Genomic DNA, 16,087 nt, shown 5'->3' on the forward strand with positions numbered 1-16,087 from the left:
CCTTGTGAAGTTGACAAACATGATTTGGATACTGTGGATGCTCAAAACCCTTTGGCTGTTGCATGAAAATTGTCTCTTCTAAATCTTTATTCAGAAATGTATTATTAATATCCACTTGTTTGATATCCCAACCATTTGTAATAGCCAAAGTAAACATGATTTGTATAGTTGATGATTTTACCACAGGGCTAAATGTATCAAAGTAATCAATACCAGGAGTTTGTTGAAAGCCTTTAGCTACAAGACGAGCTTTGAACTTGTCTAGAGTCCCATCAGCTTTGAGCTTAGTTTTGAACACCCACTTATTCTGTACTAAGTTCATCTAAGAGTGAAAAGGGACCAAAGACCAAGTATTATTTTGCATTAAAGCTTGATATTCTTGCTCCATAGCTGACTTCCATTTTGGATCAGAGAGTGTCTGTTGAACAGTAGAAGGCTCACAAAAAGAGTTGTTAGGACAAGTTAGTTCAGTAGCTAATAATTTTGGTTTATGAATTCCTGACTTGGGCCGAGTTTGCATAGCATGAGAATTAAGGGGAAGTGGAGGATTAGGTGGCTCAGTTGGCAATGAGAGTTGTAAAGGAATGGCTGGTGGGGAAGAAGAAATAAGAGGAGAATGATTAATATTGTCATGGTTGTCAACAGATGGAGATTGAGTGTTTGTACAAGGTGAAGAAGAACTAGAAATATTTGGAGTAGAAGATAAAGGAGGGACTAATTGGGAATTGTTTTGGTGAGGTTGACTCAAGATTTGTGCTGAAGTATTTATAGGAAAAGGCACATAGATGGCTTGCGTAGGGGTGAAGAGAAAGCTGCACCATTTGAATTGAATAATGTAGAATAAGGAAATCATTTTTCATCAAAAGTGACACTTCTAGAAATATAGATTCTTCCTGAAGGATGGAGACATCTATAGCCTTTGTGAGAAGGACTATATCCTAGAAATATGCATGTAGATGTCTTGAAATCAAACTTATGATTATTGTGTTGCCTAAGTAAAGGAAAACAAGCATAGCCAAAAGTTTTAAAAAATGAATAATCTGGTTGTTTATGGAAAAGACACTCAAGTGGAGTTTCGTATGCGAGGTTTTGGGCTGGTAGCCTATTGATGAGATATGTAGCAGATACAAAAGCATCCCACCAAAACTTGAGTGGAATTTGAGCTTGAGCAAGTAATGTTAGGCCAATTTCAGATATATGTCTATGTTTTCTTTCTGTTCTACCTTGTTGTTGGTGAATATGAGGACAATGGTGTCAAAAATTACTCCAAGTTGGGCTAAAATTGGTTTAAGGGGTCGATATTCTCCTCCCCAATCAGCCTGTAAACACTTGATTTTACATGAAAATTGTCTTTCAACATATGCATTAAATTGAAGAAATATACGGGTGGTATCTGATTTTTGTCTGAGAGGATAGATCCATGTAAACTTGGAATAGTCATCAATGAAATGCACATAAAATCTATAGCCTTCACTGGTTTGATGTGGGGATGGACCCCAAAATCAGAGTGAACAATTTCAAATGGTGCACTAGTAATGTTTGTAGATGATTGTAATGCTCAACTCCAGGGACCGTTACGGTGTGCCTTGTAAACAGTGCTAAACTCGCTAATCGAGTAATTTGGCCAAAATCGTGTAACTAAGTATGATCAGCGGTTTAGGGATTAAAATTTTTGGTTAAGATGTAACGTTTCATTAGAACGTTTAATATATTTGTTGGGATCCCAAAATTATAATTTCAGAGTCTACTACAAGAAAATATTTACAACAGGCCGTTCTATGCGGCAAAACAGGGTTTAACCCTAGTTCCCCTTTAAACCTCGGCTGCGGCGGACGAGAAGCTGCATATGTACATGTCATCACCTAAGCTCTCAAACTCAAGGATGGTCCAACTTTCTTTTGCCTCTACCTGCACCACATAGCACCCGTGAGCCGAAGCTCAACAAGAAAACACAATATAACATGATATAATCTCAACATTGATCGTACTAATTATTCAAGACCAACAGTCCAACACAAATAGGTGACTATCGCAAAAGTCATAAATATGGGAACAACACCCTTTAGCCATGTGACGATAGGATCACTAGGGCTTAACAAATAAGTGAGCATCTCACTAGCTTTAACAGGATAGGTGCATGGTGATTAGTCACCAACATAACCTTCCTCCTGACTCTAGAGTCATAACTGTGGAACAACGTTCCCTAGCCATGTGACAAACAGTCACCGGGGCCATATGCCCTGGCTCTGAATAACTAGTCTCAGACTAGCCAAGCGCTTATAATTTTCATCGACCTTCTAGTCGGTCCAGCATTAATACCCCATATGAGTCATTCAACGCTGATATTGATTAGATCTAATCTTCATTTGGCTCGGTGTTCATGACGCTTAGGTCAGTAAAACACGACCAGTGTTCAACTCATTGTGAACTTGACTAATAAATCACAGCTTCACATATGGATCTAACACCGTTGCCGAATCTGACTAATAAGTCAGTGCCATACACAAGTAAGCCATGCCACTAAACATATATCACATGTCCAATATCCATATACAAGGTATTAAGCATGCTTACTTAACAAGTACTAGTATAATTAGGACCGTGCACGAACACAGAGGCTCAAGCTCCGAACGATATCATACTCAGTATATAAAGCATGTCCTAATCACATGTTTCTCATGCATCATATGCATTATATTTAACAATCTAACATGTACCGATAATAGCCATGCATGTCATATTTAATAATCAACCAACATGCATCAAGAATAGCCATGCATGTCACATATACACAGGGTGCAGTTTTCTTACCTCAGATTCGAGCTAGAATGATTAAAAGAACGACCATTGAGAACAATCAACTTTTAGTCCTTTAGCGGTCACCTAGTCATAACCAAATACAGAACACCATTAATAAAAATGATTAACATAGGTTCCCAAACCAATATCTAGCCTCCGGGACATCAATCCAAACTAAACCGAGTTGTAGGATCGACCCCGAGGCCTAAGGCTAGCATCCCCAAGTCAAAAACTCATTTCTGGCCAAAAATGCCTCTATGGGCTGCGGCCCTCCCTAGCCGCGCCGCAGCTCACACCTCAAACAGAGGCTCATCTCCCCCAGAAAGCAACGCAAGCCGCGGCTCACCATAGCCGTGCCGCGGCCCTTTACACAAAACAGCAAGAACCAGTTTTCTTCCCCCGCGTTTTCCTCAAAACCAACCCTTCAAACCAGTCCCAAACATCAACCTAACACCCAATTCAACCACTAAACTTAATCTACAACTCACCCTCATCAAAACCCAAGTTAAACACCAACCTAGCTTCCATTAATTCCAACTATTCACCAAGAAATCACAAACTAAAAACTTAAACCAAAAACAGAGTAAAATCAGAGATTTCATGGCTGAAACTTACCTCAAACTCGAGATTAAACCCTTTTCAATGGTTGAACTAAGTTTCTAAGCTCCCACCTTTGATCTCCTAGCTTGCCCCTTCAATTTGGCTTCAAAATTCCAAAGAGTGAAAGAGGGAAAATGGTGCACGAGTGAGGGAGAAAGATAAGGATGATGAGGCTCTGTTTTTGTTCTATTCTTCTACAGCCTTGAGTTTATATAAATCTTAGGGGTGAAAAGACTATTTTGCCCCTAGGTCAAATAAAGGCTTCTAAAGACTCCCAAGGGTAAAATCGTCATTTCCCACCTATCTCGTTAATTATAATTAACACCCTCAAATTCCCGTTATTCTCAATATTCTTAAATGACCCCATTACCCTTTAATTTCCGGTAATGTTCTAATCATCGAAATGACCCCGAGACTTACCCCGAGCCTCGAACTTAAATCCGTTATGACTAAACCGAATACTTACATTCCATGATCGTCTCATGTCGAATAGCTCGAACCAACCCACCTTATAATGTGGCTATATTAATTAATCACAACCATGCACCCAAAATACACAATTACGCCCACAGCGGTCAAATTACCAAAATACCATTATAATTATAAATACTCCCATATGCACGCATTTATCACCATATAATAATATAATTCACATAAGCATGCATATGATCATTAAATAGCATCATAATTCAATTATGGCCCTCCCGACCTCCTAATCAAGATCCTAACCCTTATTAGGAAATTCGGGGCATTACAATGATGGAAATGTAAATTGATGTAATTTTCCATATTGATAAGCATGATAGAAATCAACATGAGTTGAGGGAATTTGCAATGAATTCAAAACTTTATTCAAAATCATTTTAGAAGGGTGGTCAAGTCTATTGTGCCACAGATTTATTACAACAGTATGCTTATTACAGCTGGGTTGATTTGGTACATTATTGGATTGAGAAAGAAAAACAATTGGATGTGATGACTGAGAAGTCGAACAACTAGAGGAAGAACTGACAATAGACGACTCCAACTGGTACAAGCCATCTTTAAGAGTGCCCTTGAGAAGTGGAGTCTTCGAAATGTTGTCCTTAATAAGACAAAAACCAGAAGTGAATTCTACTGTGACATCATTATTTTTTGTAATTTGAGAAATACTGATGAGAGTTTTGGTGATAGATGGAACATGGAGAATATTTTTAAGATGCAAAGATTTATTAGCAGCCAAATAACTAGATCCAATGTGAGCAATAGAGAGTTGTGAGCCATTACCTACAACAAGCTTTTCTTTACCTTTGTAGTTGTTCTTTGTCATCAGATTGGCACTATCTGAGGTGATGTGATTGGTGGCTCCACTGTCAAGAAACCAAGATTCATCACTGTGAGTGGAGGTGGAAACAATGTGAGCTTGAGGAGCAGTTTCAACATAAATTTGGTGGGCATCATCTGGACCATGGTAGCTAACATCAAAACGGCGAACACATTTCAGAACGGAGTGACCGGGTTTGCCGCAGAGTTGACAAATGAGACGATTGACGTTGCCATTGTAGTAGCCTCTACCTCTTCCATTTAAGTAACCTCGTCCTCTGCCTCTGTTGGAGTTGTTGTTGTAGTAGTTCCTATTTTGACTGTAAGGAGGACCATTGTGAGGCTTCTTGGTTTGAACAAAGTTTGTTGTTGGAGCATTGAGATCAAGAGCAACAGTAGCCTGAGTAAGCTCAAGGCGCATCTCATGATTCTGCAACATATATTGAACTTCTTGAATGGAGACAGTGTTCTTGGATATAAGATTGACAACAACCGATTCGTATTCGGAACCGAGACCAGTAAGAACATACAAGATCAACTGATCTTCAGAAATGGGATTGCCAGCAACACGTAAGCCATCAACATAGCTTTTCATCTTGAGCATGTACTCATCAACAGACATGGAACCTTTCTTGGTGCTTTGGAGAAAAGTCATAAGATGAATCATCCTAGCCTTAGAACGAGTGCTAAACATATTGTTAAGTGTAGTCCATATCTTAGCCGATGTTTTGCAGTCAACAACATGGCCAATCATGGGCTTAGAGATAGAAGAAATCAACCAAGAAAGTAAGAACTGATCAAGGCGATTCCAAGATGTGAAAGCAGGATTACTAACCCTTGTGGTTGATCCAGGAGCTTTTGGAATTGTGGCCGAAGGACAAGGTGTAGTGCCGAGAAGAATCCCTTCAAGATCGTGTGCCCGAATCGATGGAAGAACTTGGGAACGATAGAAGAAATAGTTGCTGCGATTCAAGCGAAGTGGAGGAAGAAGCATTGTAGATGGAACACTGGATGAAGTGGAGACAGTGGAGCTATGCGCAGAGGACGAAGAGGACTCCATGATTGAGTGGCTCTGGTACCAACTTGAGAAAACAGAGTAAAGAGAGAACAGAGAAAACAAAAAAATTCATAAGTGTTTGAAGAACTGAAAGTATGTCTTATTTCTGTATTAAGCTTCTCATTACAAGTCATATTTATATAGTACAATTACAGAGAGAAAAGCTAAAGTTGTTACAAGGAAAGACTAATCAACCCGAGAGACCAAAACTCTAACTAATCTAACAAACTAACTGCCTTAACAACTTAATCACAGCTGTCAAAATTATAAGCTGGATTGGTATATTCAACAAATATGCTTATCTATGATTTATGATATATCAAATTTAAACGCTCATAAATTATAACTATATTAGACTTATTAAAGATGCATTATCACCTTTTTTGTATTCCATTAGAAATATTTTTATTCTGATGAGTTCGGCTATTGATCTATCGATCTAGGAGTGAACGGGAAACTTCTCTTTTGGGCCAAAATCCACTCCCCAAAAGCTTATAACCTTGAAAATTAGTATGTTGTTTTTTAAAAGGGAGTGAACATAATTAAGTGATAAAGGAGGACCATAATAAATACAATAATTCAGGTTGAATTGAATGGACAAATGATGACAGAAGGGGTGGCCATGGGCATGGAGGAGGTGTACTCTACTTGTAGTAGTATTATTAGACCAAGAAAGCAAAAGCAATAAACGAGGGAGCTTGTCACTCATTTTGATTCTTCTTGCTTTTCTTTCTTTATATTTTATTTCCATAGTTGACCTCGAACTTCCCTCCACCACCTCCCTTGCCCGTTCTAATTTGTACTTTAACATTAATTTTCATTTCATGTCTTAATTACTAATTTATCCTTCTTATTTTCCTAATTAAACATAGTATATGGTTTTGTAAGAGTCTCTAATATTTATATTTTAGCATGACAAAGAGAATAAAAAAAAACATCTATTGCAATGTTAAAAAGTGTCACATTATGCATTATGCTATTTTTTTAATTTCAAATTTGCGATTATTATATATTTATATTAAATTTAGTACAACAATAAATGATATATTTTTAATAAATGTTCATTGAAATTGACTCAAATGATACTCAACTCCAATAAAGCTTAATGTGTATTTATTAAATATAAATAATATTCATAACTTTTATTTTTAAATTTAACTTCTATATTTAGCACTGCACATGATTAGATATTTTACTAGTAGACGTACATATTTTTTTTACCTACAAAATATAAATATAATGATGTGATATTTTTTTTACTACACACTTTATTAAAAGAAGAAACTTAATATGAATATTTAATAATATTGACACATCATTAGTATTCATTATTTATTGTGCTAAACATAATTTTGAGTTACTTTTTATTTCAAATATTGTTGATAGGAAACAGAGACTTAATATATATTAGCGACCGTTGGGTATGAGGAGTTTACAGTTTTTATATTACTGAGAAAGTTGAAGAGGGTAATCTGATAGTCTGGAAACTTACATCATTATGTTTGGTTGTGCACTGTAATCTTATCTATGATTCATGAGAATATCACTTTCTGTGTTTGGTTGTGCATATGAATCTGTTAAGTTTTCATATATTCAAAAAATTAATATAATAATATATTTCATCAAAATAATTTATAAACAATTTTACTCATGAAATATTTTTTAACAAAATTAAAAAAATACATCTATTGAATATTAGAATCAAGTATAATTTTTAAAATTACAAAAATACCTTTATTTTATTTTTAATAATATTTCATTTGTTATTTTAAACTAAAGTTATAATATAAATGTTTACAAATCAATTTCTTTAAATAAACAAATATTATTTATCATTTTATAGTTTGATATATGTATATTTGTTTTTTATATTATAAGCTTAAAAAATAAAATAAGTTATTAACTGCAAAATTATTGGTTTAAGATTTTTTTTTTAAAATAATAATAATTTTGGAGTGTTTCACATTTCTGGGTATCTGAAAACCACTTGTCAGATGAGTTTTACTTGAACCTAGAAACAGGAAAAATTAAAACTCTAGAGTACAAATTCGTACCAAACATAATAAAGTGTTCAGATTCTCATTCCTGTATCCAGATTCCTACATACCAAATGACTCCTTAAATGCATTAGATTACATTTCATTTTGATAATTACATTGAATATTTTGATTTTTAACTCTTACTTTCTAGTTATAATAATGAGTTTTTTTTTTATGAGGACTAGAACTCTTCCAACTTATAAACATTCAACCACTTCCGAGGCTCAAGTGTTATAATAATAATTACAAAACAATGAAGCATTTAAGGTTTCTTTTTAACTTGGACATTTAAAAAAAATAATTGTCATTCAACATTAACAAATTATAAAAATAGGCAAAAGAATCAACAAATAGTAATAAAAAGTGGTATATTATTAATGAAGGAAAAAAAAAATCAAAGGCAACATAAAATAGAACATTCATAATTATATCAACAACTCAAATATTCCAACTTGAAAAGTCATCTCATCACCACATTGGAGTATAGGTCTTTCTCCACATAACATAACATAATAACTATGTAAACAAATTCCTTACAAAAAAAAAATTCATGTAATAATAGAGATAAATTCCATTACACTAATAATAACAGAATCAAAACAATAATAGAATCTAATAATAGGAGATGATTTTTTTTTCTTTGGGAGAGTAGAAAATGAAATTATTGCACACGGAAAACACACACTATCATTCATACAAAGGATTCCCAAATTCAAGAACAAGTGTCTTAGAATCATATCAAATATGCAATAATTTTCCTAAAAGGTCCCACCATCATAAATCAAATCCGAGGTCAAATTAGTCATTTCACACTGACACACCAATACCATCGCACAAAGACAAAAAAAAGTAAATAAAAATGGCAGAAATATATTTAATAATTTAATAATTTAATAATAATAAAGGATTCTGGTGAGAGAGAAAGAGAAAGAGAAAGAGAGAGAAAGAGACTAGTAAAGGAAAGGTGATGAAGGCGATGAAGAATTCCACAAGCGCAGCAACAACACCAACACCAACACCAACACCAACACCAAGTCCCCGTACAAATGGAATCATCGTCTTTCTTCTTAATCGCAACCACTCTTTACTCCTTTTTCCACCAACCAATTATTGCCTCTGCCTTCTCCATTTTCATTCTCCTTTTCTAGTTCTCGCTTTCTCTCTCTCTATATCTATTACTACACCCTCCTCCTCACTCTTCCCCATCCATCCATCTTTGCTGCGATCTTCCTCCATCTCTCTTCGCCTCTCGTACCATAATCGGGTCTGTTCTCTTCTGGGTTTTTGTTTGTTTGGTGTTTGTGTTTGTGGGTGTGTGTGTTTGGTGAGAAAGAAAATTCTAGGAAGGGGAAAAGAAAGAAAAATAAGATGCGGGTAATTGAAAGAAGGATGACTCTTCAAGTGGGTTGTACTTAATTTTGTGTTTTTTGTTTTGTAGGGATATGTTTGGAGGTGATAATAGCAGCAGTCCTTTGTTCCCTGCTTTGGTTGAGGAGAACCAGTTTCAGTATGCTCCCAATGCGTTCCCTCAGCTGCAATTATTTGGAGACTGTGATTGTGAGTGTTTCTTTCTGTGTTTTGCTTTTTTATTTCTTGATGATGTTGATGATGAATGTAAATTTTCCTTGAAAGTATATTGCTTGTTTTAGATCTTTGGTGTAGACGATTAGAGGTGTAAATGAATGTAATTCATAATGTTCCTTTTCTGAGTGTATATTATCTTTATCTGCATAACCCATTTTGGTAGAGACAAAAAAATTACATTCCTGCTAGTTAAATTTTGTAGCAGAATTAAGAGATTTAAATAACATTCAAACTATATGTCCAGATGCTCGGTGCCTAGTAATGCTTTTAGCTTGGAGATATATCTACTCGGTTGACAAGCTTCCTTTTATTCTTTAAATTATATCTCAACAAGTTGTGTTGGCTTTCTTTTCCAGCGTGTTTCATGGACCACCAAGCTACATTCTTTTCGGGTTAATTTTATTTAGTTAGCACCATGACATTGCTAGTGCGCTGTCGTTGGAGTTGTTTGCAACTTTTTTAGAACCTTTATTTCTTTCCAACCTCAACCCCAATCCCAACTCCAACTCCATCTCCACTTTATCCTCTACGGGACAGAGCCACAAGAATCTGTGGTTCATCCCAGCTTTGTTATCTCTCCAACTCCATCTCCACCTTCTGAGTTTTATCCTATTCTATTACTTGTCTTTTTATGTCTTTTGAAATAGTTTTGGCTGCCAACTTGACATTACTATTATACGTTTTGTCATTTTCCTTCCTTGACATTTTTATCATTTGATTATAGTTGTTGGTTTTTGTATTACCTACCTTTCCAAATTATCATTAGTATCTCATTTTTTTTTGTAGTCTCTCATGAACCAATGTCTCAATTTTTCACAGACACAGTTGGCTGTACTGTTGGTCAGATGAACCATATAGCAAACAAGCATATACCTTCAACAGACCAACCAAACCATAGAAGACGGGAGACAGATTCCATTTTAGTACCACAAAAACATCTCATATCTATAAATAATTACTTATGTCAAGATAAAACTAATCAATCAGGAAGCATTTTTAACCCAAACCCTGTGTCCACTGGGCTTAAACTTTCATATGAGGAGGAAGAACACAACTCTTCTGTTACGTCAGCTAGTGAAAATTTTAAAGCTGTTCTCCCTGTTATTTCCTCAGTCAGCGACAATCTGAAGGTCGAGATTGATCAGCAGAAAGAAGAATTCGACCAGTTCATAAAAGCTCAGGTAATTCACATTGTTTTTCAAATCAACTTACGTTGCCATTCAATGTGGAACATCCTACTTATGTTTTTTTCTTTTTAAATTATTGAGAAAGTGTTTAGACACATAACATGATCTATGATGTTTTAATATCTTTGTTTCTATCTAGGTTAATCAGTTCGTTAAGTCTCTTTGGAGTTTTTTCCGGGCAGCCACATTTGAGTTATTTCAGTTATGTGGCACTAGAACAATTTATGGTGTTTTATCACAATGGCCAGGAGTCTTGTATTGTTACATGCTTTGGATTTGTATTAACTGTTTGTCCAGAAATGTGCGAATTGCTACAATCTCTATTGAACTTTTACCAATCATTTATCTTTCTTGGTTTGTTTCATTTTGTAGGAAGAGAAGATCTTCAAGGGTGTTATGGAAATGAGGCAAAGGCAGACAGTTTCCTTTCTAAACGCTGTCGAGAAAGGAGTTACCAGGAAGTTGCACGAAAAGGAGACTGAAATAGAAAACATGAATCGCAAGAACAAGGAACTAATGGACAGAATCAAGCAGATCACTATGGAGGTTCAGACTTGGCACTACAAAGCGAAGTACAATGAGTCTGTAATCAATTTCTTGAAGAGCAACCTACAGCAGGTGATAGCACAAGGCGCTATGCATGTAAAGGAAGGTTGTGGGGACAGCGAGGTAGATGATGCGGCTTCTTACACCAACATGAATCATCTCGGCGCTTTGAATGTCTCTGGATCCGGAGTTCCCAATAAACCAATAAACTGCAGGGCTTGCAAGGTTAGAGAAGTCTCAATCTTGTTGTTACCTTGTAGACACCTTTGTATGTGCAAAGATTGTGAAGCGTTAATTGATGTATGCCCTGTCTGCAACGTAGTGAAGACTGCAAGTGTGCAAGTATACATGTCTTAATGTTGTAATATGGAAATGAGGGAATGTATATTTTTAATTTTTTTTTTATTAATACACTTGTAATTGTCTTTCCCTAATTGGAGGGCTTTATTTATTTAATTTATGATGTTTACTACAACATGTATGGTTCAATTATGAGTAGATATGATTATGGGTTCCATTGGAGCTCGGTCATAAACACATAATGCATCATTCTCCATTCACTTTGGTAATGGCAAAGAAAAGTAAGTACTTGCAATCTTGGTGGATCTTAACTTAAGCCAGCTTTCTTGTTGTGTCTTCTTTTGTCTCTGTATATTCTAAAATAAGACTTGCTTTGCTTTGTATTTAACAAGCTTTTAGACCAATTATGATTAAAAAAAAGGTGGGAACCACGAGATGGTATTGGCTTTTGTGTTAATGGTAAGTGCAATAAGATATTTATTTAATGAGTAATGATTAACCCACTCAAATTGCACAAACTTTTTACACAAACTTTTTACACTATGATGTGTAATTATAGGTTACACTCAGATTTCGAGACAAGAGGTTATGACCCCGAAAATTAGGCTCGTCAGGTGTGAGCTCGAAATGTATGAAAATATCATATGGTCCAGCCGTAAAATCTCTGAAGTAAAACAACGACCTTGAAGATGTGTAACCTCGGGATATTTTCTGAGTTCGAAATGGCACACTGGGATATATCTTTTACCGATTGTCTTCAGATAAGACAGTCCGAGCTTGGGAAGTGCAAGCTCGGGTGTGACAGCTTCGACAGTACCTACCTATCTCGAGCATGGCCTGAAGTTGGGTGACAAGTTCGTAACAGTTCTGTAAGTCTTGACAGTCACATTGCCGATTGTTGATCTCGGAGACCTGATGAGTCACCTGAGATAGCCTATTACGTGTGAACATATTTATGGTTGTGTAATCCCAATATTTAAGGGATACCATTTAATCTGTTATCCGTTCCCGATTTTCATGGGATGTTAGGAGATATTGCATTTAATATCATTATTTTAATTGATATACATAATATCTTCCCGAAATATGTGGGAATGAACTCTGTAACCTTCCCTATAAATAGAGAAGGAATCACCACTTGTAAGGGACCGATTCTCTGATTTCTAACATCTGGAGAAAAAGCTCTAGGGAATTCATCTTTGAAGAATTTCCAGAAAACTCTAAGTCTTAATAATATAGACTCGTGGACTAGGCAGAATTAACTGCTGAACTATGTAAAAACCTTCTTATCTTCCTCTTTAAATTCATTCGCTCCATTTTCCATTTGCTTAATTGCTCTACTGTTTAAGTTAACGAAAAACGGCGTCAACAGTATTTAACAAGCTTTTAGACCAATTATGATTAAAAAACATGGGAACGACGAGATGGTATTGGCTTTTGTGTTAATGGTAAGTGCAATAACATATTTATTTAATGAGTAATGATTAACCCACTCAAATTGCACAAACTTTTTACACTATGATGTGTAATTAAACTTAACTATACAACTAAAAATGATGTGGTTCTCACTTAAAAATATCAATAATTAAAATTAAATATACATCATAGTGTGTAAAAAATGTGCAATTTGAGTGCGTATCTAGCATTACACCACCATATCACATTACACATGCATAAATTATGGTGAACAACAAACACTATATTATCAAAGATATATTATATATATTTTGAACCGAACTTAATATGAGTATATTTTTACCACATATTGTGTTGTATGGTGTAGTGGTAGAGACACCTTTACTAGAATCCTTCCTTGTTTTGGTCAACACTTTGAATTCCAGTAGAGTCCCTCTTGAGAGAGATATGTGCCTAGCTCATTGAGTTCAAGCTACGCTATAACCGTTTGTTCTTAATTGGATGAGAACCCTTCCGGTACAATACCAATGAAAAAATCAAGAGAGGATGAAGTCTATAGCTAACATGTGGTTCCCATGATTGCTGAAAGCCCAAGGGTAGGGGTGGGATCAGCACCACATGATCATTTTTTACAAAAAAAAAAAAAATGATACACCAATTTTCTTTTACAGAAAAAGAGTAAAGGCAGAATATTTATGCAGTTTCAAAATTTTCCCATCGTAATGGTAACATTAAGGAGTTACATTTGTCCTCCATATGCTTTGCATGTAATACACTAATTTTGCCATTTTTTTCTTTTTTTCTTTTTTAGAAAAAAGGAGTGATCTACCAACTCGGCTATCCTTTTTGGACATAAGTGTAACTATAAAGAAGCTCCAATTTTGCTTAAGAGTGTTGGCTAAGACACTAGCCGCAGGTTGCCTCCGCCAACAGCGGAGTGCATCATTTAAACTTAATAGAATAACTTATAGGAACAACGTCCTAAGATTATATGAGACATTGTGTTGACATATAATACATTTACATTTAAGATTCTTGAAGGAGCGACCCAAATTCGAATCACCACTAGCCAGCCACTTGTTTATTTCTTTGACTCTTAGATATGTCATGATACGACTTCAATTTTATTATTATGCTCATTTGAAGTTTCTATAGTTCGCACATTTATTGGGAATAAGATTATTATGCTCATTTGAAGTTTCTATAGTTTGCACATTTATTGGGAATAATTTTTTGCTCCTCCCAATAACTTTTGTGAGTAAATTGACAAAATACCTGATATAAAAAAATAGAAATAATGGATAATTGAGGATAATTGAGTTGTTTTTTTTTTTGTTGAGAAAATGCCTCATTAAAACCTCAAGAGTAAACCTAATGGGATAAACCTCAAGAGGAAAAAGAGTGCCTATAAAATATATTGATAAAGTAATGTCATCCTGAATTACAACATTGATACATTCGGGGTATCCATGCCACTAAACAAAGTCATTAGAAAGAGATAAAACAAACTTAGCCAAAGAGTGAGCAACACTATTGGCCATCCTAGGACAAAAAATAAAGGAGATACTATGAAAGGAATTACAAAGCAAGAATATCCCTAATAATATATCCTAGATAAGAATGCTCGATCTTGTGACTATTAATAGCACGGATCGCATTGGCACAATTAGATTCAATGACCACCGTATGATACCCAAGTCTTGAGCACAACAAAATAAACCACCAAGGCTTCAACAATAATTGAGTTGTTTTGCTCATATAAAAAACCCTTAATAACCATCAACCATTACAATTAAATAATACAACTTAATTGAGATAATTTTTTAATTTTTACGAGGAAATAAGAATAATAAAAAATCACATAAATATAAAATTATTAAACAAAATTATATTTAAAATTTAATTTTCAAGTCACTTACCCACTCCATGGTCATGGACCGGTTCTCATAGCAAGAGTTCCATTGCATACGTATTATTCCTCATAAAGTTGAACTTAATTATGTTCATTATAATCTTAAACTAATAGTGGATTTATCATTTTCTTTTTTCTACAAAAGAATGTGTTAGGTCCACCAAATCCTAAAAAATTAAGCACATATATTTTTTTAAGTAATTGTAATATAATTAGGAGACGTGATCACTAATTAGGTATCCTTGGTAGGACCTTGTTTGTAGATGGCTTTCCACATAATAAAGATCCAAGTCCAAATTGAATTTCTCTAGCCTCCATCCAAACACTCACCAAACATGTCAATTCCATACATGCTCCCAAAATCTAATTATGTCTTCTTAACAAATATCCAAGCAAGGAAAATTACACCCTGACGGCTAGACTTGACTATAAGTATTCATTCTAACACTATTTAATATTTTTTCAACATTTTTACAAACACCCCTATATAAGTCTTTTCTTTTTGTTGTTAAAATTTCATTTTTTTTAAAAATAAATTTTTAATGTTGAACTATTTTTATATTTAGTGGCCTTAGACTATCTCTAATGCAATATTTAAATTTTGTGTCAAATTTAGTACAAAAAATAAATTAATGCTATATTTAGCTCAATATTTATAATTGTGCTTTAATGCACAAAATGCAAATTAACACAAAAAAAATCAATAATAATCATTTTAATATTTATTGAAAACATACAAATATAAATTTTTTTATTATGTTTTATTATCCAAATTATGCCATTAAAAAGATAAATAAAATATGATATATGATTGATTATTAATTGTCAACTACTAAATTATAATAATTAATAATAATATGATAAATAAAAAAGTAGTATTTATTAATGTGCCAAATTTGACCCATATACTATATTTTGTATCAAATTTCACATGACACACTTTATAAAACAACGTTGGAGTCATACTTTTTATAAAATTTGTTAAATAAAACATTGCACAAACTACTCCATTCAATTAGTTACCTTATTTTTAAGAGTTGGTGCTTCCCTTATTTGTAAGAGGTGGTGCTGGGACTTATTTCAACTTTAATTAAATTTTGATTAAAAGCTAAAAATAAATTGTATCTTTCCTAAATATCTATTAACACTCACCTAAAAATTGAAAAAAGAATGTGAAGAAAAAGCAAACTCACTTTACCAACCCATTACCTATAAAATACTATAAACAAAGAAATGGAACATATCTATTTAAGCAAACAACAACGGTAAATAGAAAAAAAAAAAACGTAAAAACAAATAATAAAAACAAGGTTTGCCATAATTATTATCTTAATTCTATTTTGGC

General features: G+C 34.2%; 1 protein-coding gene across 2 annotated transcripts; it reads left to right on the top strand.

The window, feature by feature from the left end:
- The first annotated feature begins 8,450 nt into the window (after positions 1-8,450).
- Positions 8,451-11,709, top strand: LOC133830310 (BOI-related E3 ubiquitin-protein ligase 1-like). Of its 2 annotated transcripts, none has more exons than XM_062260267.1 (4): positions 8,451-9,061; positions 9,236-9,354; positions 10,168-10,562; positions 10,941-11,709. In XM_062260267.1, exons 2-4 carry the CDS (start codon positions 9,240-9,242, stop codon positions 11,469-11,471), a joined length of 1,041 nt encoding a protein of 346 aa, XP_062116251.1. In that variant the 5' UTR covers positions 8,451-9,061; positions 9,236-9,239; the 3' UTR covers positions 11,472-11,709. The 2 variants fall into 2 exon arrangements, with proteins under 2 accessions (XP_062116251.1, XP_062116252.1); XM_062260268.1 differs by having other exon boundaries at positions 10,201-10,562.
- Positions 11,710-16,087: the final 4,378 nt, after the last annotated feature.

The sequence above is a fragment of the Humulus lupulus genome, chromosome 4, assembly GCF_963169125.1.
Source record: "Humulus lupulus chromosome 4, drHumLupu1.1, whole genome shotgun sequence".
NCBI classification, from domain to species: Eukaryota; Viridiplantae; Streptophyta; class Magnoliopsida; order Rosales; family Cannabaceae; genus Humulus; species Humulus lupulus.